The 23,303-nt window shown below is 40.7% G+C and overlaps 1 protein-coding gene across 1 annotated transcript; it reads left to right on the top strand.

Moving 5' to 3' along the window:
* The first annotated feature begins 1,389 nt into the window (after positions 1-1,389).
* On the top strand, positions 1,390-22,533 carry kpna3 (karyopherin alpha 3 (importin alpha 4)). Its single transcript, XM_080412977.1, has 17 exons — positions 1,390-1,539; positions 5,918-5,962; positions 9,189-9,278; positions 11,724-11,753; positions 11,871-11,923; positions 12,154-12,249; positions 14,232-14,317; positions 14,960-15,046; positions 15,139-15,308; positions 15,617-15,661; positions 16,215-16,346; positions 16,461-16,589; positions 17,237-17,341; positions 18,294-18,365; positions 19,177-19,339; positions 19,743-19,837; positions 19,945-22,533. The coding sequence occupies exons 1-17, from the start codon at positions 1,471-1,473 to the stop codon at positions 20,041-20,043; spliced, it is 1,566 nt and encodes a 521-aa protein (XP_080269103.1). The 5' UTR covers positions 1,390-1,470; the 3' UTR covers positions 20,044-22,533.
* Positions 22,534-23,303: the final 770 nt, after the last annotated feature.

The raw sequence follows: 23,303 nt of genomic DNA, 5'->3' as shown, positions 1-23,303 counted from the left end.
GCGCTGCATTTCAAATGTATAGCCCCATCGTCTTGCTTAGCAGATAGTTTTTCACATTTTGTGATGAGTTAGACCAGTGGTTCTCAACCTTTTCAGGCTGTGACCCCCCAAAATAATCATATTTGAACTGGGGACCCCCCACCCTGACAAGCACTTGGAATTATACGAGTTTACACAATGTAATCCCTCAAGTCCTACAATTCCAAGTGCTTGTCAGGGTGGGGGGTCCCCAGTTCAAGTTTGACTCGGTTCCACAGATAAATATTGTGAAAATAGCCGATCTACAAGCTCACAACACCTCGGTGTTGTGAGCTTGTAGATCGGCAATTTAAAAAATATATATATTATTTGACGATTGAATTTGGCCAATGTTTGACCATTTTTTATGGTATATTTTGGTCTTTTCTTTTCTTTCTTTTGAGGTATTAAAAAGGTCTTAAAAGTCCTTAAATTGTCACTTCACTGTCATGTGGGGACCACCCTGGGGGTCCCGACCCACAGGTTGAGAACCACTGAGTTAGACCAGTGATTCTCAAAGACCTCCAGGGACCCTTGAGGAGGTTCCAGAGGGTCCCCAGCAAAAATAAGTAACCACTTTAACCTTATACATCTCTCATTTTCAAGGATTATTTACATTTTTGAAATATTTTAACAACACAAATACTTTCAGATGGGGGTCCACGCCAAATACATAACCAATTTGGGGGTCCTTGACTTGAAAAAGTTTTGAGAACGAGTAGTTAGACTTGCCTACGCAGTTATAGCTATGTCATCATCCATGAAAGAGCCACCTGTCTGTTAAACCTAGCTTATGAAATGTCATGTATTATGAATATTCGTCGAGGATCCCATGGAAATCAGGACAATCGGAGGAGGTATGCAGAGCTCCTCCTATCCCTCTCTGCGATGTGTTACCAGAGTTGCCATGTCGGCTTATTATAAGGCTTCTTATTCGCTTGTAAATATTGGTAGTTGCTGGTTGCGTTTTTTTGGGCTTGTTTCTAAAGTGTACTTGCTTATTTAAGCTTGCTTCCAAATGTTTTAATTATTATTTAAACCAGTGGTTCCCAAATATTTTCATGAAAAATGTTTGTGCCAAGGAGCATTTTGTGTTGTGAGAATGTTAAAAAACACATGCCATATATTCCAAATTTTATTTCAAGAGTTTTTGAAAATAGCAGATCTACGAGCTCACAACTTGTCACATCGCGACGCGTCGTGAGCTTGTAGATCGGCTATTTTCAAACAGCCGATGCAGGCCTGCCTGGGTCTAATGTGGCCTATTTGCTTCTTTTGGGCTTGTTTTCATAGACCTGTTTGCTTGTTTCTCTCGCAAAACCTGGCAACACTGGATGTGTTACGTCTTCCGCCCCCCTTCCTGGAGCCGCTGAGCAGCAGAGGAGAGCACAGTCTTTCACGGCGGATCCCCTAAAGCCGGACTATAACAGCTAAACAACCCTATATACAGCCATGGCAGAAAACGCCGGCTCGGAAAACCACCGCATCAAGAGTTTCAAGAACAAGGGACGCGATGTCGAGGTGAGTCGGGAATGTAAACATGATGATGGTGGGGCAAAACCAACGGATCATTCATGCTGTGTTTTTAGATCGTAAAGCTTCAGTCTTGGGCCTCGCCGGGGGATCCATCCTGGCCGGTAACCGGAAAACTCGCCCCAAAACACACTCGCCCCCATTTTTGCGGACCAGCTGTTCTTTGTATTCTTGTATTTGTTTCGCTGAGGATAAGGTTAGAAACAAGTTGAAGGTTGGGCATAGTCTTACCGAGGTTACGTTTATGAATAAGGTTAGGTTTTTAGACATTGTTTTACTGAGGTTACGTTTAGGAATACCAGGTGAACACCGCCGGATTTGCCCCGGGGCGACTGTGTTTTGGGGCGAGCGTTTTGGAATTCAACCTGGCCCCGGCTGCAGCTTACCACCAGCCACAACTCTTGGCTAATGCTAGCTAGCAATCGCGGGTGATCAAAAGTCGCCCATTGGCCTTATCTATAACCACTTGTTATATTATACTAATCATGGTGGTAATGGCACATTACTTAGCGACACCCTAGTCGCTGGCATTGTATCGGCCGGTCGTTATTTAACGCGTAAACTCACACCGAAAAAACGGAATTGTCGACGGAATCAAGTGACAGGGATATTCCTGTCACTGCTTTGCTAACTATAGGTAGCTGTAGCTGGTAGTGTTGCCAAATTTTGCGAGAGAAACAAGCAGCCAGGTTTATAATGCAAGCCCAAAAGAAGAGACTATTATAGGCCACATGAGCACTGTAAACCCACTGTATACATCAGCTATATGAAAGTAGCCTGTCTACAAATTGTGAGCTTGTAGATCTGCTATTTTCAAAAAGTCTTGAAATAAATTTTAATAACAAATCTGGTATGGGACTCCTGGCACAAAATATTTTCAGAAGGGGGTTAGGAACAAATATATATACATTTGGGGGTCCGTGACATGACAATATTTGAGAACCACTGGTTTAAACAACATTTATGAAGGAAGCTCAAATAATCGACCACACTTTCGAAACAAGCCCAAAATAAACGCAACCCAATATTTACAAGCAACTACACAGAAAAACAAACCCAAGATTGCTTATAATAAGCGGACACGGCAACACTGTGAGCTAGCGCATTAACAACGGCGAGGCAGGGCCCTGGTCTATCCTCTTGATGTTTTACAGGCTGGCTAAGCTAATGTTAACGAACACTATTCAATAACGTGAGATTGTCATGTTCATTCAACATTGCTTTTTACTGAATTACATTACGATGAACTGTTTGGTTCATATCCCAGATCTAACACACATAGCCCCTCCTTGTTAGCAATAGCAAATCAGATGAGCTAGTCGGAGCCTGGCTGATGCCAAGGAGGATCCGACAGTGATGTCACAACTAAACACCAGTGTTGCCAGGTTTTGCGAGAGAAACAAGCAACAGGTCTATGAAAACAAGCCCAACATGAGCACTTTAAACGTCGGCTATTTTCGGCTTAAAATGTGGAATATTTTTTTAAACATTTTACTAACACAATTATACACAAATGTAGTAAATAAGCAACTGTACACTTAAGAAACAAGCCCAAAAAAATACACAACCCCGGCCCCAATATTTACAAGCAACTTTACAGAAAAACAAGACCAAAGTCGCTTATAATAAGCAGACCTGGCAACACTGCCAAACACCGGTTAGCGGAAGTGCTTCAGGACGCTTGAAACCCAACCGCAAAACCGCGCCGTTATCGAGTGTCGAGCGACTATTTCACTGACAGAAAATACACATTTTCAATACAAGTGAAAAAGTCATTTTTGTCGTCCGACGAAGTACACATTAATAAGACACGAATGAAACTAAAGAGCCTACACACTGGTGATTGGTTGTGACGTCACGGACCTGTCCCTGCTATCTTTACTGTAGGTCAGAGCCGCTACGTTAGCAAAGCAAACTGTCAGCTAAAATAGAAACAATGTAGCTACCTGGCCTGGCTATGATGTTGCGATGTATGCGGATGTAACGGCTGCCCATCGAACGAGCCGCTAATCCCAGTCAGTCACGAAACCACATTTGGCAGTTGAGAACTGTAACGTGTATTGCAGAATAACTAAGCAGCATTAATAGCAATAATAGTAACCGTTAACTACTGCGGGTGCCTTCACAATCTTCTCATGATAAGGCCTGGTAAATGTTGGAAAAAAGACGGCATTATTCAACTAATGGTGCAACATTGGAACATAATGACAAATGTTGACAGGCGTCACATGAATGGCTTTGGTCGTAAAACTCAAACCGGCAGATCAGTTGCACCCACCGACCCGAGTCTCGTTATTAGGCAAATAGCACAGCTCAACGGTACATTGACGGGATTGCCGTTCCCAGTGACACCTTTAGCATAGATTATATATCTGTCCGTTACGTTTATTTCAAATTTAGGTCGTTAAGGGTAAGACGTCCTGAGCCTGCCTTGGCCCACATAGACTCCAGCTTGTTGAAATAACAAAATGATGATAGCCTCATGAAAAGTCAAAAGTGATTATTATGCAGTTATTTTTCTGCTGTACTGATAATGTCTGAGCAAGTTTGGTTATGCATGTTTATAGAAAAGAGACTTTACAAAAGATGCAGTTCATGGATCTTTTCTCTTATAATATAAGTGAAAGGTGACGATACAGATAATATCTGTCAGTCTCACCAACAACTGGCCAAAAACTGATCCACTGTTTGTTGTTTTGAAAACACACCAGTGTGATGAGCACATGGCTACTACTATGACAGACAAACATAGCCAAATGCATTCCTGATGCTATTTCAGGCGGCTTGGGGGTCTGGCTTGGGGTTTCTCAAGAGCCTATGCATGAATTTAAGTTTTCCAAAGTGGAAATCATAACGAAGACAATAGCACAGACATTTCCACAATGGGATTTAGCCTAGTTAGTTCAGTCTAGCTGGCAAAGGCTTGGAGATGAATCATTCTGCATTAATACCGTATATTCCGTTTCTGTAATTGAATGTTATGTCAGTCATGTATCATTAAGAGTGAGATTGGACAAATCATTTGGCATTGAAGTGTCACCTGTCTGTTCTTTCAAGATTCAGGATGTAATTGTTGCGTTGGACAGTTGTGTCATGGGCACAGCAATGAACGAATGTCAAACGCTTAGGCCCATCTTACATCAGTCAAACTACCCTGCTATCCTAATTTCCAGTTTGACATGCTATAATCTGAATTTGGAGAAGGGGCCTTTGGTCAGTCATTGTTATTTTCAGTTGACTGTGTTCTTCTGTGGTGGCTGGGGAGACACCTCTCCACTCCTCAGCCTCCTGAGTTAGTTATGACTGGCCCAGATTACGTAAGAGGCTATTTAGGAAAGCAATATGAACCGTGGCAAACAGTCACAAGACCTGACTTGAGACCATCTCAAACTGTTCTGGATGGACTGTAAACAAATGTATGAACACACCATATAGCCAAAGCAGTTTTACCTGTTCATGCTTGTGCTATTTTTTTATTCCATCCATGTAACAGACTCATTGATTTCTTTCACTCACACTTGGTTTGATCTGTTTTGGGAAAAGGTTGATGCTCTAGTTGTCATTGTTAAAGGCTAAATTGAGCTACTTGCCTGCTTTTGTGATATTAATTATGCCAGTTGGTCTTTTGTAAGATACTGCATAATAGTTAATACTATTGTTTATAAACCAGGTCGGAATCAGCAGTGAACTTGAATATTGTCAATTTGTTCTGGGTAATAGATATTCTTACACTGCTTGGTGATATTTTTCCAAGAACAGGTTCTTGGGGAGAACAACTTTAAAAACACAAGGGTTCTGACAGTCATGTCATAGTTGGAATGTGTAGGCTCTTATACAACTTTAGGTCACAGTAAGTTGAGAGAAACTATGTGTTTTAGGGCAGGTGACGGGCAGTGGGAGGGAGTTTAAGTGCTCATGTAAATTAGCTCAAATTAATTATGATAATCTAGTTCATACAGACATTTTTAATTGGGGTCCTTGTTCCTGCTATGCAAGCTTTTATACATCAGGTAGTTCCAGTCAAGCATTTTCATTGGTTAAAATAGACTCGCCCCATATTGCTAAAATAAAGGGTTAAGCACACCTCAAATGAAATATGCCTCATATATTTTTGTTTCAAATGTCACTCAAATGACACATTTATAAGGTAAGGGAGATGCTTATCTGTCTATGAATCTTACGTTGCTGTGATGATAATTCCACTAATGCATTTGTGCAAATGCCTTATTCATAACCGCATGGCCGCATCACTGTCATGACAATAATAACAGTAAAGAAGTGCTCTCTCTTCTTACAGTATATATTTTTGCTTAAAAGACAAACTGTTTCATTTGTTTCTCTTTTTGTTTGTGTTCCTTTGTTACAGACTATGCGAAGACATCGAAATGAAGTGACAGTTGAGCTGAGAAAGGTGAGAACCAACCAGATTATTCTGGAACTCAAATTGTATTTGTAGATCATTCCTGGGGTGTTTTAGGTTGCTCTGTGTACCAAATGGATGTGACTTACTTACTGTATTAATAAAGTAAGATAAGATGACAAACTAAAATATATCTTACACTCCACATGATGTATGTGACAAATCCCATGTAGACAGACACACACACACACACACACATGAACACACACAAGCGTGCACAGTCTGCACACACAACCTGGGCAAAAGTGCATGATAAATGTTGGTAGGATAACGTGCCTTTTCTAAACTGGTACAGTTTGCCTTTTTTTTGGGGAAGATGTTTTCAGCGATTGGAAGTAACATAGATGTTGTTCTTGCAGCAAAGGACCTAAAAGTGTCATTTCTGATGGATTTTTATATTTTCTGAAATGTATCTTACTGTAACGTGTAAGAAATGAAATCGACAGAATCAGTAGAAACTCTTTATTTGGCCACACAGCTTGTTTATGATTCTTGTTTGTCTGTTGCAGTTTTTATGGTATTGTAGACATCCACCTAAAATGCAACTCACATTTGATATTGCTATATTGGTTTTATAGTTTAATTTGTTTACACAAATTACACATTGCATATTTGTATACACAAGCTAGTTCCCCAAAGATAGAAGCCAATATCTCCAAGACTTTAAAACATACTCCTCCAACTGCTCCTTGACACGGTCTACTTCATTGTCTAGTTACAGCTGTGTCTAGAACTCTAGAATAAAGCTTGCTGGGATGTTGAAACACAAACAAATAACTTCAGATAGTCAACCTCAAATTTCTTGTTGCAATCGTGTATGGCAGAAGTTTTTCGATCTATGATCTTATGAGTTTTAGATCATGCTGTATTACTAAATTGATGCCAATGCATGCCACGTTGAAGTTGGTCCCTGTACCCCATCATCAGTTTTCATTTTCTGATGCAAAAAATTGACCATCTAAAGCCTTGCACCTTTGTGCATGTACACCTTTTTTCAAATCTTTCTCTGATGTTAAAGACCCCCCCCCCCCCCACTCTCTGTAGGGGAAATGTGCCCACATGACGTCTATTTACTTTTTGCCAAGTCATTTGTTCTCCATTTCTGAAGGTTTTTATTAGTGTCAGCGTAGAGTGAGCGAGAGAGTAAGCATGGGTAGTGGTACATGAGGGTAACCCCTGGGTCTTACTTTGAGTCCGTGCCAGAGATGAGTTACAGGTCGAGGTGTACCTCTTTCACTGCTGCCAAGTCGAACGTTTTGTCCACTCAGTGGCCATCTAATTAGGTACACACCTATTGAGTATCAGGCAGGTGTCATTCTCAGTAAACTCTACACTGTAGTGTAGAGCTGTGATTATAAACCTTTTTACAGCTGTGATTATAAACCCTTTTAATTTCAAGGACATGCATTATGCCACAGACCTCCATTTGATATGTTTGTATTAATCTTTGGGACCCCAATCTAGACTGTACAGAACCCTTAACGAGTCCATTTGGTTCCGTTTGTACACTCTGAGTTACAGACCCGTAAGGGTAATTTAGTTTATAACTATCATTCATTTAGCTGGGGAACCCCTGGAACCCCCTCAAGGACACCTGGGGTCCCCACCGTCCCCACAGTGCTGTACAAGAGGGTAGCGCTTTCTGATATGCTGGAACCACCCCTTCTAGCACTAACAATCATACCACATTCAAAGTCACTTAGATCACGTCACCTGCTCATTCTGATGTTGGTGGAACTGTAACTGAACCTTTCTGCATCCAATATGCTGAATATATATATACACACACATATACTGAGTTGCAGCCACAACACCCTCTGTTGGGAGGAATAGGTTGTTTGCATTAATGAACGGGTGTACCTATTAAAGTGGAGTGTAGATCTCAGTGGCTCTCTGATGCCACAATTTTTGAGTCAAGGACAGGGTAAGTTGTCTTGGAAACCGAAGAGACTGTTCTCGATATGAGACGGAGCACGGCAGCCTCCAAAAATGTAAATAAGATTAGACTTAGTGGGTTTCTTGTTGATTTCTTAGTCCATTTGTGTTGAATTCCTAGACAAACCTCTTGCTGTGTTACATGTTGGTCGAATGCAACCCCAGGAAGTCATTTAGATGTTTGAGAATGTTGGTCTATTATTTTTGTATTATATCTTTGAGCAGTGTCATACATCACCAAAAGCAGCTGTTTTTATCTCCATTGGTCTGGCTTTAACCCATTTTGACCTGAGGCCGATTCTAAAAACGCCTTCTAAATCCTAAAGGAATATTTATTCAAAAAATTACAAAAGATGTATGTTGCTATATACTGTATATAGCAACAACAACAACCCCGTCTTGAAAGGTATAGTTACGAATAGGGGTTCCCGCCCTAAATGGGTTAATTTATGTTAAGAGTAATTTCAGTAATTGATGACCTAAAACATGTGCACTGTTAAGTTGCGTGACCTTTTGAGTAATCATTTTAGAAAACATATAATAGACCTGGGGATGATTCACACATTTGCTAAACAAGCATGGACATAACACTTTGAAGTCATGTCCTCCATCTGTACTAGGTACACTATGTAGAACAACAACATTAGAGGTTTGAGTGCAGTTTTGACAGGATGGTGGTCGGACAGTCGGGGAGGGGGGGGGCATTAAGAGATGGAGAGCGTCAGTGCTGTTTAGTGCTGAGTTGGTCCTCAGTCCAGCACATTCCATTCTGCTTGAACAGAGCAGAGCGAGAAGCATTGCGCTGCCCGGTTTAGTCATCGGTGACGCACGTCAGCACGATGCACTGGAATGTAGGCCAAGGGAATCTCCTCCTCCTCGTCCTACCACTGACTCATTTGCCCTGTGAACTGGTGCCGGTGTGTTTGTGTGTGTGTGTGTGAATACAGATGTGTTTCAAGGCCTTTTTCAACTGTGCCTCTGTGTTCCCCCTTTGTCTTTCTCCTCCTGCTGAGTGCTGATTTGTGTGAGCGTGCTCATTTCTTTGGAGTGAGCCAGCATGTAGATATCTATCCGAGTAGTTAGTGTTGTTTACGCGTGAGCTAGATTCCTCAAGCTTAACACATTTAAAGTTGGGCAACAATTCGTTTTTAGCTGTACTCGAGGTGGAAGCTTGATTCTGTGAAATGTTCAAGTTGGTTCTGCTGTTGTTTCTGAAAGAATTCATGAATGCGTTAATAAACCTTCTCATCTCTCCTGCTCTGTTGTCTGTGTCTCTTGTCAGAACAAACGAGACGAACATCTATTGAAAAAACGAAACGTCCCACAAGAGGAGAGTCTGGAGGACTCTGATGTCGACTCAGACTTCAAAGGAGTAAGTGTGTGTTTTTCGTATGTGTCTTGAACAAGTTGACAATCTTGTGTGCTATCTGTGGTTTCTGGTACTGCATCATGCTGAGTTCTGTTTATACAATACAGAAATCAGTTTGCTTAATGGGCACAACAAGCAAAACAGTGTGGTAAAGTGAAAGCGTGTTTTATATAATAGTTTTATACAGTATCTTTTAATTCCCTTTGTGGCTAAAAAGCAGTTAACAGAGAATTCAGCATGTATCCACATGCGCATTTAATGTTTGCATTTTGCTTTGTCTTTAGAGCTGCAATGCATTTTTGGATTGTGATTATTTAATTGACAACATGACCCCATTCTTGAGGGTTCTTGCCCGGGGTAAACAAATCTGACTCTGCAATAGGGATGCAAGAATTCAGCATTAAACTAATTGATTATTACTCCCTGCAATCCCCCAGAGAGTATACTCGTTTTGTTGGATCTTTCTTTTTTTTTAATATATAATTGCATAAGTTGCTGAAACTAAATTTAGAAATAATTTAAAAAATAAATGCAATATTAAGTGCCAGATTGCAGTTTTAACTATAGGCCTACTCTACTCAGGTAATAGTTCTAGTCAGTGAACAAAACAGACAAACATTTTTAATTTACATAGAGGCAGAAACTAATTGCACTCAAAATATCAGTGTTTCCATTGAAAATGAAGGGAAATCTGAAGGCCAAAGTTAATTTGGCAGGGGACTTACAAGATGCCATTTCAATCATTCCAGCATTCTACTCAAGGGGAAATATTCCATCTATGTCTAAAAATAAATATTGTTTTCCCCCTCTTGACCAAGCCAGGCATCACGTGAGAGAAACCACAATCTTTTGGTGATTTACTTCATCTGGCACAGTTTGCATTTCTCGAGGCCATGGCTTTTTAGACAATAAGCAACTGTTAAAGAGGACAGAGAGGAGATACTGTAATATAATCAAGCAATAGATTACTTAGTAATGGCATGTTGGGCCTATGCATATTACATCTCCTGCTGTAAAATGTAGCAAACATATCCATAACCATTAACCACTTAAACTCTCTATACTTAGTAAAACAGACCTGTGTTGCTGTACTTGGTTGGCAGTTTTTTCACTCTACACCAGATCTTTGTGCCAAAAATAGCCGATCTACAAGCTCACAGCGTGTCGCAATGCATCATGAGCTTGTAGATCTGTTATTTTTGGTAAACGTTCTCCCCAGAATAGGGATGCTAGGGTTCAAGGGGTTAATAAGACTTATGAGAACAAATAAAAATATACAAAAAGCAATGTTTATCAAACATAGGGTTTTGTTGATGGTGTGTAGCTATGTTGTATGTAGTTGTTAGTGTTGTGTTGTGTTGTATAGTTGTGATGATGCCCGTCATTCGTGGGCAATGCCCACCGTTGCATTGACTTAACATAAGGTTACATTACATATGTAATTGCGCTGCATGCCATTTCCAGAGAACGGCTGATCCAACTGACTCAGAGACGTCCCTTGGGGGCATCAGCAATACACACGACGAATATGAAGGCAACTGGTTGGACAGTTCTCAAGAACAGCATACACAGCGATTTGTGGAATTTATGGATAAACTACATGTAAAAACAAATACAAGCTCAAAACGCATAGCATGGTGACTCGTGAGCTTTTAGATCCTGCCATTTTTCTAATGGGGCTTAAGTGATTAATTCATGATGTAGTTTGGATCTTGAAAAGACCAAATTTTCTTTTGGGTCTTGAGCTGAAAAGGTTTGGGAACCTCTACACTAAAGAAAGCGATAAGCGTTCTCTGTCCAGAAGTGCAGAAGGTCATTTGAGTGTACCCTCTAGTATCCCAGAAGCCCGCCCCAACACCCCCCCATTGCTTTCCAGACTGATGGAGGTGTCCAGAGTGCAGTGGTGTAGTAAACCCGGGAGATGTACTTAACTCTAAAAGCCCCCTGACGTCTCTGAGTGAAAGACCTTTCACTAGCTTAATGAAATGATGAGGGATGACCTGTGCTTTAAGCCAATGCATTATGATGTGTCTTAATGATAAATTAGCTCTGCAACTATCAATCTATTCTAATCTTTTTTTTTTAAATAATCAACCGAGTAGTCTGATATTGTCTAATACATGTGAGCGTGTAGATCTGCAATTCTCGCTATGTTTGAAAATCTATAATTTTTTTATAATTGATCAAATCAATTAGTTTGATTAACTGTTGCACCCCTAATTAGCATGGCATTCTGACTGTATAAGCTCACAGGGCAGCAGCAGCTCTCAGAGGGAAATCACGTAACATGTGCATGAGTGTCTGTCTTTATCTGGCTCATTCCCTTCTCATACTTTCATAGTCAGGGCCTTTAGTCAGCAGGTGAGGTGACAGACATTTCCTAATAATAAACATGGTGATAATTCTTTTGTACAATGCTAATGTTTATTCCCATTTCTCCCTATCCAGCAAAATATTACGCTTGATGCCATCTTACAGGTAAGCCTCTATCAGGACAACTATCTGATTCTGTGGTCACATCTTCTAACAACGTAGAGCCCTTTCTGCATGTTGATTTCTAATATTCTAACTGTCATTTTATTTCATCTTCTGAAGAACGCCACCAGTGATAATGCAGTTGTCCAGCTCAGTGCCGTACAGGCTGCCAGGTCAGGACACACACACTCACTCACTCTCATGCACACACTCACTCACTCACTCTCATGCACACTCACTCACTCACTCACTCACTCTCATGCACACACTCACTCACTCACTTGCTCACTCACTCTCATTCACTCACACTCATGCACGCACTCACTCACTGGCTCAATCACACAGATTGACTATGTATACGTGATGAACTCAACATTTGTTTGTCTTTCATTTCTCTTGTCAGAAAACTGCTCTCCAGCGACAGAAACCCCCCTATCGATGACTTGATAAAGTCTGGGATCCTACCTATTCTAGTCAAATGTCTGGAGAGGGACGATAAGTAAGTCCACTTCCAAGCATTTAATTTGCCCCTCTATCAACTTTGTCCGGAGAACAGCTGTGATTTATCAACAGACACATCAACTTGAGCGCTTATATAGGCCATGGTCCGTAACGCAATAATTTATGTGATGTAGACTAGATTGTAGATTATAGATGCTGCATTGAGTGTATGTACGTTCATTGCACGAGTGTGCGTCCACTCCTGCGAACACATGGGCAACGGGCACAGGGAAGTCACTGGACCTTCTCTGTACAGGCCAAGCCAAATAAAACAGCATTCCTGTCCCTCAGAGTTCCCCCTGTTCCCAGGACCTTGTGTTCGGGAAGGGGGAGGTGCCATCGGGGTTGGAAGGACTTGGGGAGTTGTAAGGATGTTACTATGGCGACCCATGACAGATGGTGTCACATTAAAGAAGAGCACTGGACAATTTTGGGATGTCGCTATATTGCGACATGGGCTAGATAATAATAATATTATTATCTAGCCCATGTCGCAATATAGCGTTGTAGGCAGTGGACTGTCACATGTATCGTAGCCTCATGCTGTCATAGAGGGAGCTTACATAGTTTTCTAGGTTGCAGTAACAATGTAGATGACATTATGAACCAAGACCAGGAAAGTTAATGCAGTTTACAATAGGGCTGGTCAATGTATCGGTATATCAGTATCGTAATATGACCATAGTAGGATTTTTTTATATCTATCATGATATGACATAGGTGTTGTCTTTTCCTATTTAATCACTTAAGCCTTATTTAGTATTTTCAGAAATGGTCAAATTCTCAAATAGATGATTTACAAGTTCAGCGCGTCGCATCGTGATACATTCTCAGCTTGTAGATCTGCTATTTTCTCTTTAGGAACGTTTTTGAAAAATGTAAGACGATTGATATTATTGTAACAACAAAATATTACCAACAGAATATCAATATCGGGGTATTTATTTGGTCAAATATATTGTGATATTCTTTCCTTATTGCCTAGACCTAATTTACAGAAACATAAATATCAGAAGCAAGGCATGTTTTGTGTGAAGAAATGCTCATAAATTAGAAGGAAAAAAAAAATGTTTCATGATATATAAATGGTCTTTAGAAACTTGAGATTGGCAAGTAGCCCTTTGTTTATAACTCAAATTTGTATTCAGTTAGGGAATGTTCACAAACATACTTACACAAGATCATCAGCTGGTAGGAAGGCTGAAGGTATTCGTCTTGAAACTCTCATGAACTGAATGCTAAATATGAATGTGCTCGGACAACATACTTTATCACTAGCTTTTAAGTGTTAGCTGTTTACACAAAGGAAAACTCATATTGATGGACTTTTCATTTACATTAGAATTGTTGCAATTCCTCATGTCACTCATATGCCACAGCGACGGTTTGAAGTAATGGTAAGATGATACTGCCACCTAGAGTTGAGTGCATGGGTCTGTGTGACTTTCATTGTGTTCCTAATCTGTCACATTACCTCAAGAATGGAACGCGAGTATTCTTTATACTGTGTTCCCCCTTAAGCACAGCTGCAGACACTCTGGTATGCAGACGGGTCAGCTGCAATGTCTAAACACACAGGCCCTGTTTTTCAACCGGGTTTTCACTACTGTGGTGAAGCTTGGTTTTCAGATTATCAAAGCAAGATGTTTCATTTATGAAAGTTGCCAAAAAAAAAGGTTGCAAGTGACAAAGTCATGTGTTGGATATACATCATTTTACTCATATTCACAACTTGATTTCACAATTAATAGCCAGTGGCAGAATTGTGTGGACAGGGTTGTCACTGCTGTTGAAGGCATTAAACTGACGCACTCGGTAGAGAAATACCCAGCACAGCAGCAGATGCAGTAGGAAGGGAAGGGTTGCCTCAAGACTAGATATATCTAAATTCCATTCCAAGAAACAAAACGTGCTTAGTATATTTCTATTGTTTCTATTCTCATTTTTGCTGTTCCTGCCTTTCCTTTCATTCTCACCCAGTCCGTCCCTCCAGTTTGAGGCAGCCTGGGCCCTGACCAACATTGCCTCTGGGACATCAGCACAGACTCAGGCTGTGGTTAAATCCAGTAAGTTGACCCTGTGCTTTCTCACTCTCTCTCTCTTCTGTTATCCCTGCGGTCTGTTGTGTATCGTCTGCCGTCCACCCAGCTTGTTTATTTGTCCTCACCACAATAAAGCACAATTACAATGTGCTTTTACAGTCACACGTGAGCAATGTCATGGCCTGGGAGTATTAGCATGGATTAAAAGTTCTCAGTCGCCACAACTGATTTCAGTCATTTGAATTCCATAGAGGCCAGCACGTCTTCTATGGAAGCAAGTTGCGCAATCTACAACAGTGTGACGCGTTGTGAGCTTGTAGATCGGCTATTTTGGGTTATTCGTTATTTTAAGATCAAAGATTATTTGAAAACTAGTCAAACTAGCAATAGAATACATGTTTAAGAGCATCGTCCATAAACATGAATGGTTTCTCAGAAATGCCATAAAAGCAAAGTTTAAATCCTCAATCTGTGATTTCTTCAACTGGCTGTCTGTGTGTAGCAGCAACCTAGGTTTAGAATGATAACACCTAAACATCATCATTACATTTTCAGTCATGAGATTTTATTTTTGCTTTATTCCATGTAACAAGTCATTATTGCGTGTGGAGATGTTTTGCTCCATCTATGTTTGGTGTTGATGGCAGCTGTGTCTCTCTTGCCCAGATGCAGTACCTCTGTTCCTGCGGCTGCTCCACTCCCCCCACCAGAACGTTTGTGAACAGGCCGTATGGGCTTTAGGAAACATTATAGGTGAGTGGTGTTCTTCCCCCCCTGTCATTGTCGCTGCAATGGGCATACCATATTTTGGCTCATGCTGAAGTTATGCCCCGTTTCCTGCCTAGGCGACGGCCCTCAGTGCAGGGATTATGTCATCTCACTGGGCGTGGTCAAGCCCCTGCTCTCCTTCATCAACCCCTCCATTCCCATCACCTTCCTCCGTAACGTCACCTGGGTCATCGTCAACCTCTGCCGCAACAAGGACCCGCCACCACCCATGGAGACTGTACAAGAGGTAGGACTAGTGTGTGTGTGTGTGTGTGTGTGTGTGCTTCCACCTGTCTGTCCCTGCCAGCCAGATGGCTCAGTTAACTCACATCTCTGAATTCAGGCTGAGTCATGGATCTTTTCTTCAGCCAAACCCAGCCTCATCGCCCAGGAAAAAACGTCTGGCTATAAAAGCAGTCAAGGCTATGTCTGAATTCTGCTTCTGACAGCTTTGTGCTCCCGCCCCCTTTTATTTTTGTCTCTTCATCTCCTCTGCCTCCACCTCCATTCCGCCACCCACTCACTACCTACTTCTCTCTTTTTCTCTCTCAACAGATTCTCCCTGCCCTCTGTGTGTTAATATACCACACTGATATAAATGTGAGTATCTGAGCAATGGTTTTTAAGCGGTGCTAACCTTTTCTACAAGTGACTGTGTTTATGTATGCATGTCTGAATAAATATTAACCTAATATTGAAACATATATATTGCCAAAACAAACTTACAAGTTGATTTGGAATTTGTTTCTGTGTGCTCAGACTGAGAGATAACAAGAGAATACTTAAGGGAATATTATCAGAATAATGTCAAAACCTTAAGAAATTTCTTCACCAATGTGTTTGTAAAGGTGTCTAGTAACACATCTCATAAAGATTGAAATTCAATTTCCCTAAGGGAATTTGTGACAGCTGCTGAAAGTTGGGGTACCCTTAACCTGCGGGAAATAAATAGATAATTAAATTCTGCTTTAAGTAGCATGTGAGGGTCAAACTAGGGTTTTTTTATGATTCTGAATCCATTGGTGGTTATATATTTGCAGCCACTGCTGAATGCATATAGGGGAAACACCGCTGTGTATCAGTGATTGCAACTGTAAATGTGCTGTGCAGTCACAGTAGCTCATGATATTAAAGTTTGTGTGTGTTTGATTAGATCTTGGTAGACACTGTGTGGGCTTTGTCCTATCTCACGGACGGTGGCAACGAGCAAATCCAGATGGTCATCGATTCTGGTGTCGTTCCATTCCTCGTGCCTCTCCTCAGTCACCAGGAAGTCAAAGTTCAGGTCAGATAGTTTTTTTGTAATTATCCTATATTTTTTTAACCGCACTCTAATCCACAGAACAAATGAAGCCTTGTATTAATTTAATGTTTTCTGTTATCTGTATGCGCCCTGCAGACGGCTGCTCTGAGGGCTGTGGGGAACATTGTAACGGGAACAGACGAACAGACACAGGTGGTGCTCAACTGTGATGTCCTTTCACACTTCCCCAACCTGCTCACACACCCTAAGGAGAAGATCAACAAGGTATCACTACACTACCATATCAGATCTCGGTACACAAAGGAATTACATGGAGGCCTCTAGTTTGAGGGCACTTTTGATGTTTATCAGCAGTGTAATTGATCGCTTGTTTGACACATACCAGCATAAATTGTACAGCTTGTCGCTAAAAATGTGGGCCTAATGAAAAGGGGCGGCCCACTACAAGAACCTGCTTTTATTGCATTTTATTTCCGCATTTTATCATCCAGTCAATATTTGTATATTATTTGTGCGGCTGTCATTAGTCAAACTTGCACATCGTCAGCAGAATATTGCTGAAACATCCACTGCCACGGTGTAGGCTCACAGTTATTTTGTTTAAGCCTTTGTGGAACTTTTAACGCGTTCAAACTAGAGGCATTTAAAATGAACTAACCGCCAGCCAATTGCTGTAGAGTTCTGTTCTGTTCATTCTACAGAAATTGTAATGGGTGACTATCATTTTAAAGGTCTGTTCGATGTAGTTGGCAGGAGATATTATTTCAAGTTGCCAGTGAATTTACCAGCCACTGTGGTGGTTTGGGTTTCTTTCTTGTTTTACTTAATTGCCTTTCATATACCTTGTCTCTGATTGGTGTGCTTTTTCTGTAGTGCTGTGTTTTGAATGTGTCTGATTGGCCTGTTTGTAGGAAGCCGTCTGGTTCCTGTCCAACATTACAGCTGGCAACCAACAGCAGGTCCAAGCTGTGATCGATGCTGGACTCATCCCCATGATAATCCACCAACTGGCCAAGGTTTGTGTTTTTTTACTTTAACAATGTAATTGAACCTATCCACAATCCTTGAGTTTCCTCTTTTTTTGTCTTTTGGCTGTTATTCGAGCTTGGTGGTCAAGTAGAGAAGGCTCTATATTTTATGTGGGTAGTCTCTCCTGAAGTGCCCAGGTATTATTATTTTCTCTGATGCAAGTTGTCCCTGTTGAGCACCGATGTGCCCTTCTACCTTGTACTGGCTGAAGCGTGCAGGACTTCTCTTTACTTAGATGCTAGTTATACTATGCAGATGTATGTTGGTTACTTGTTCCCATGTTTTTGTCATTTAGATTTGTTTTGCTTCACCACAAACATAAGATGGCATGTTGTTCAGACAGATGCTAGGCTTGTTGTTTACCTGGTATCCTGGTTTCTTTGAAGCACTACATTGTTCTCTTTGCACTCTAGCTTTATGACTATTTACCCTGTTGTAAATGTTTTTTTTGTAGTTTTGTAGAAACATTTTATATGCTGAACTCTGACTATTGTATGTGGATGCTTATTATTATATGCACAGACATCTCTACTCCAATATTTCTTTTTCAATGTTTGGTATAATAATAATTGCTAAATCATAAGAAAAACTATTTTGGGTGGAGTATTTATTCTTAGCAACATAACCCTAGAGTCCCTATTCTGGGACAAATATTTGGTGAAGATTTCTGTTCTACAAGCTCATTAGCTTGTAGATAAGCTATTTTCTGCAAAGCGGTTTGGTGCAGAGGGAAAAAAGGAGGGGGCCTGCTAGTATAAACCCCTGGGGTGCTTTGGTCAACAAAGTATGTATAGGGTTTTAAGTGGTTAAATTGCTGGGTTCACAAGCAAAATGTAGGTATTTATGGAAAAACAACACATGCCTACAGTGTATGTTCACCGTGGTGTATAAAAGACTTGCAATAAATGCATGGATTAGTAACAGCCTGTCTCTCTGCAGGGTGACTTTGGCACTCAGAAGGAGGCAGCGTGGGCCATCAGCAACCTCACCATCAGTGGGAGAAAAGACCAGGTGATCTATGGCGTGGCTGCAATGTGAAGCTTATTCTTCACTAGGTTTACTGCTGTATTGTTTTGATTGACATTTTAGGTTTTTGTAAATATTTTGCTAAATAACTTATAAGATATTTGATATTCATTTTATCAGACACGCCCCCTTCCTATACAAACCCATTGTAACTTCAAACTTCATTTGGACCGCGTTAGATATATTGAAAACACCCGTCCTTGGTTCTGGTGACTGATATTGGCCTTCTAATGCATGAGGGGCCAGTGTTTTTTTTTTTTTACGTTTTTCATTTATTATATTTTTTGGGGGAAATAAAAAATATAAAATGACTAAAAAAAGTATTTGACAAAACACTACCCCTCACGTATTGTAAGGACAATATCTGTCACCAGAACCAAGGACCGGTGTTTTCGATGAATCTATCATGGTTAAACTGGAGTTTGAAGTTACAATGGGTTTGTATAGGAAGGGGGGCGTGTCTGATAAAATGAATTTCAAATATCTAAACTGAAACAAGCAACTTAAAAACTGTCTGGAGTGCTCACAATAGCCAGAGTAGATGTTAAAAGGAACCCAAACATGTTTGAAAGTGAAATATCCCTTTAACTTATTCAGACCTCAAAATGTCAACACCTTTTGAATTTAAAGTAACTAATAATACATAGAATTGTTGGAATACATAGAATTGTTGGAATTGTTCTAATGCAATGCATGTGGGGAAAAAAGGTCTTTCACTGAGGTCTTTCACCAAGGCAAATTATTTTGCATTTGTGGTGCTTGTCAATAAAGTGTGCATGTGTGCGTGTTTGCACAGGTTGAGTTCCTCGTGGAGCAGAATGTTATCCCTCCATTCTGTAACCTGCTGTCGGTGAAGGACTCGCAGGTGGTACAAGTGGTCCTGGATGGCCTGAAGAATGTCCTCATCATGGCTGGAGATGAAGCCAGCACCATTGCTGAGATTATAGAGGAGTGTGGAGGTTGGTGTCTAACTTAACATGGGTGATGATAGGTGTACCATGCTCAAATTAAGTTACTCTGTATAGCATCACAGCTTTTTTTTCCCTACACGTGATTTCCCTCAAATCAAGTGCGAGCTTTTGCCGTTAATGTTTCAAATAGATTTTTCTATAATAATTGGTTACATTTCTGTATGTTTTTTTTTCCCAATGCCTTTTACAATGTTGAATTTGTGTTTAATTCATTATTAGATCAATTGTGTCATTTATCAACTCCAATCAAGTTTTTGTATTGGCATTTCTTAGTTCGCACTAATTACAGGGGAGAGTCATATCTGACAGTCCCCCTACCTTCTTGGAGCATGTGTCCAGTGTGTTATTCTTTGAGAGTCGTGTCTGAACCATCATCTTTCTGACTGCTCAGGTTTGGAGAAGATAGAGAATTTGCAGCAGCACGAGAATGAGGACATCTACAAACTAGCCTTTGAGATTATTGACCAGTACTTTTCAGGAGATGATGTAAGTGTCAACTGCTATAAATAGTACAGTCTTGAGATAATATCCATAATAGCTAGCAGTTAGCTGTTATTATGCCACAATGTCCTCATGTATCATTTCCCTCTCAGATCGATGAAGACCCCAGTTTAATCCCTGATGCCACTCAAGGAGGGACCTTCAACTTCGATCCGGCTTCCAACATGCAAACCAAGGAGTTTAATTTCTAAAAAAAGAAAAGCCAGGATGTGCTTGGTTCAACCAGCTGCACGGGTACTCTGTAATCACCCCAGACATTCATCCATCTCTCCTCCAACCTGGCAACCTGGTACAGAAGGATTTACCTAGCTTCACTTCAACATGGAAACTCACTATTGAAGGATTTACCCACCCCACCTCTGCATTTAGGGGTGTTTTTTTTTCTTCTTAAATGGTCATCCTTCACAAAACACGGCAACCCTACACAGGAGTCCTGGTCATTCGTTTAAACACAATTACAATCTGGCAACCTGCGTTGGGAAGATGGCCGGTAGTCTCTGCCAGTGTCCAGATTTCACTCAAAATTAAAACCAGAAGGAAGAGAAACCTTCATGGCAAGGTTCTTTTTTTTGTTTTTGATTGCCAAATGTCACTATTCACAAAGACAAAACACAAGCACATTCTTCAACACAGAACACATATATAATACACACACACACACACACACACACACACACACACAGACACACTTACATAGTTTGACACCTAGAATTTGTGTGCATACTTCTGTTAGAAGCCATCATATCACTTTCGGGGAAAGAAATACTGCTGTTTTTCTTTTTGGTTTATTTTTGTGCTTTCCCTCCCCTGGATTGACCTCTGGTGTTATGTCACCCACACACGCACGCACGCACGGACACGCACATAAACATACAGTACACACATGCACTTAGTCACATAGATACCTGATGGCCGGGCACCCCCATAACCCTCTCTCGCCCAGTTTAAAGAGTTAATCCCAGAGCTAAGCCATGAAGCACCGCGGAGGCCCCACGGCCCACCCAGGTGGCGGGGCCACTAGAAGGCAAAGAGAGCTTTCCGTGGCAGACTGACTGACGGGACTCCTGACTCAACGACGTCACTTTTTCTGCGTGCGACTTAAATTGAATTATCATGCTTAATACTTTTAATGTTTTTAAAAAAGTGTAAAAATGTGAAGAGAAATGCCACAATTTTTCTTTCTACACATACAACTGTATTCAGTCAGTTTTCTCTTTAACATAGAGTAAATAAACAGGTTGTTTTACAGATGTAGATAACATGTCATGGGAGGAACCTATGGGTGAAGGCACAGAGACTTGAAAGAAGCGGAACATGTCAGCTGTAGCCTTTTTTCCGCCCCCCCCCCCTTTCCCTTCCCCCTCGACGGGGCATACATTTCTGCAGCACAGGGTCGGCCACATCCTGTAGGAAGTGACCACTCTGCTTGGAGTTCCCCACCAATGTGAAACTCGTCATGGGGTCTAACGCAAGAAATGTCAAGCTAGAAATCAACCTGAATTACTTATTTGATTTTCAAGTTCTTTTTTTTTTACCCATTTAAATTCTCCCTTAAAAATATAAATATATATATATATTTTTTATGAACAAGAGTTTTGGCTTCTTCCTGCTGAGGCTGTGAAGCTTCCATGTTTTTGTTCCATTTTATTTTTTTGTTTTGTTTTCTTCAGTCTTATGCACACGTCTGAGAGGTCTATTGGTGCTCTCTGCCTGCAGAAAGGGACCGATACTCACTGAAGACTACACTTACTGAGGAGTCGAGGTCCACTGACCTTTACAGTACTTTACTACTTTTTGACGAAGAGGTCACACGTCATCACCAATCCGAATAGTTGTACAAAAAACCAACAAAATCAAATGTGATGTGTATCTCTCTTTGCCGTCTCATGAATATATGAACATATTTACATAAAGCCTGTACAAAGCTGCTGCAGCTGACAGTCATTGGTTGGACTCTGCAAAACAATAACCTTCTTACTGTCAAAGATGAATTGGGGAGGGAGGGGGGGTGTTTTTGTTCAAGCAATATTTTTTTTTGTTTATCTTTTTAACATGCATATGTATTGTGATGACATGCTGAAGAATTGGAGAAAAGGCTTTGTTTTCTTTTGTTTTTTCCCAAGCTGCGGTGACGGGTTGTCCACTCGTACCGTCCCCAAGTCCCTGTTGGTCTTAAGGGTTCGAGGGTCAAGGTGTAATGCACTGATCCAAACTAGCCCTGGCCATGTAGACTTGTAGACTTATGATCCTCTTGTTTGGCTGCTAACTACTGAGAGGGGGTCGGAGCAGCGGGTCACGGTTTTTGGGGGGTTTAAACGTAGCGGGTGGGTGTGTTCTAAGCAGCCCAGGCTTGTTTTGGGGACTAGCTGTTTAATACTGATGAACAAAACTATAGAGGAGGGTGTACAGTCATGAACTAGCCGACTAGACCGAGCCACTTTAAAGATTTACAATTTCTTTGCCTTGTATCTAAAAGTGATACAAGCTTATGTTTGTTGCAAGATTTTTACTTGCTAATGAAAAGTTGTTTTAAATAAGATAATAGAAGAAAAGCAACAGACAGCGTTTTGGCCTCTGATTGTTTATATCTTTTTATAAATTTGATTGAATTCTTCTCTTTAAGGTGGCTCATTGATGCTTTCAACTCTTGTGCATATTAAAGACGAGAATGAGTTGAAATTCATTGTGCCTTTTGTTTTTCATTTCTACAGAAAACAAGTTTTAAAATGACATGCTAACAGAAGCACTAAAGTGCTTTGAGCAATTGGTGAATATTACAAATGGAGGGTGTGCATACAGTATGATGTGGTCTCCCTTTCTTTGAAGTTTGGGAATGGTCAATACTGCTCTCTGCTGTTCAGAGTAATTTACTCCCATATTATTCACTGAACATTGTAATCCATTGTAACACACCATTCATCCCACCCATTACTCACGCACACCACATACTGTCATTGCCATATCCTTTCAATCAGGGGATTTTGATATCATCTCATCTCGCCCTCAGGACATGATCTCTGTGTTACTGAACCTAACCAAAATAAACTTGCTGTTTAGCTGTTGGATCCTCCCTGCTTTAAGTGTTGTGATTCACACACGGTACTAAAATTGTAACTACATATATTGTGAGTGTGGAAAAGGGTACCGTATGCTTTAAACTTGCATGGGTTATTGTTTTGCAAGTGAGAGCCATTTTTCTAAGCACTTGAATTTATTTTTGGCAGGAAGATATGGACCTCAGCATAGCATCCTCTCACTACTTTGATCTTAACACAGGTAAGGGAAATGTACCAACATATAGGCTATTTGTTCTGAAATGAGGCAAATTTTAATTGTACATTTTTCGGAAGGAAAAACCTTTACATTTACATTGATAGATTTGAGTGATTTGCACACCTGAAAATCTATTGTTTACAGGTCAGACAAATTTACATGCAGGACAGACAAATGA

This window comes from Gymnoscopelus braueri, assembly GCF_963280865.1.
Source record: "Gymnoscopelus braueri genome assembly, chromosome: 18".
Classification (NCBI taxonomy): Eukaryota; Metazoa; Chordata; class Actinopteri; order Myctophiformes; family Myctophidae; genus Gymnoscopelus; species Gymnoscopelus braueri.
The sequence above is the reverse complement of the archived record's forward strand: the minus strand, read 5'-3'. Positions and strand labels throughout refer to the sequence as shown.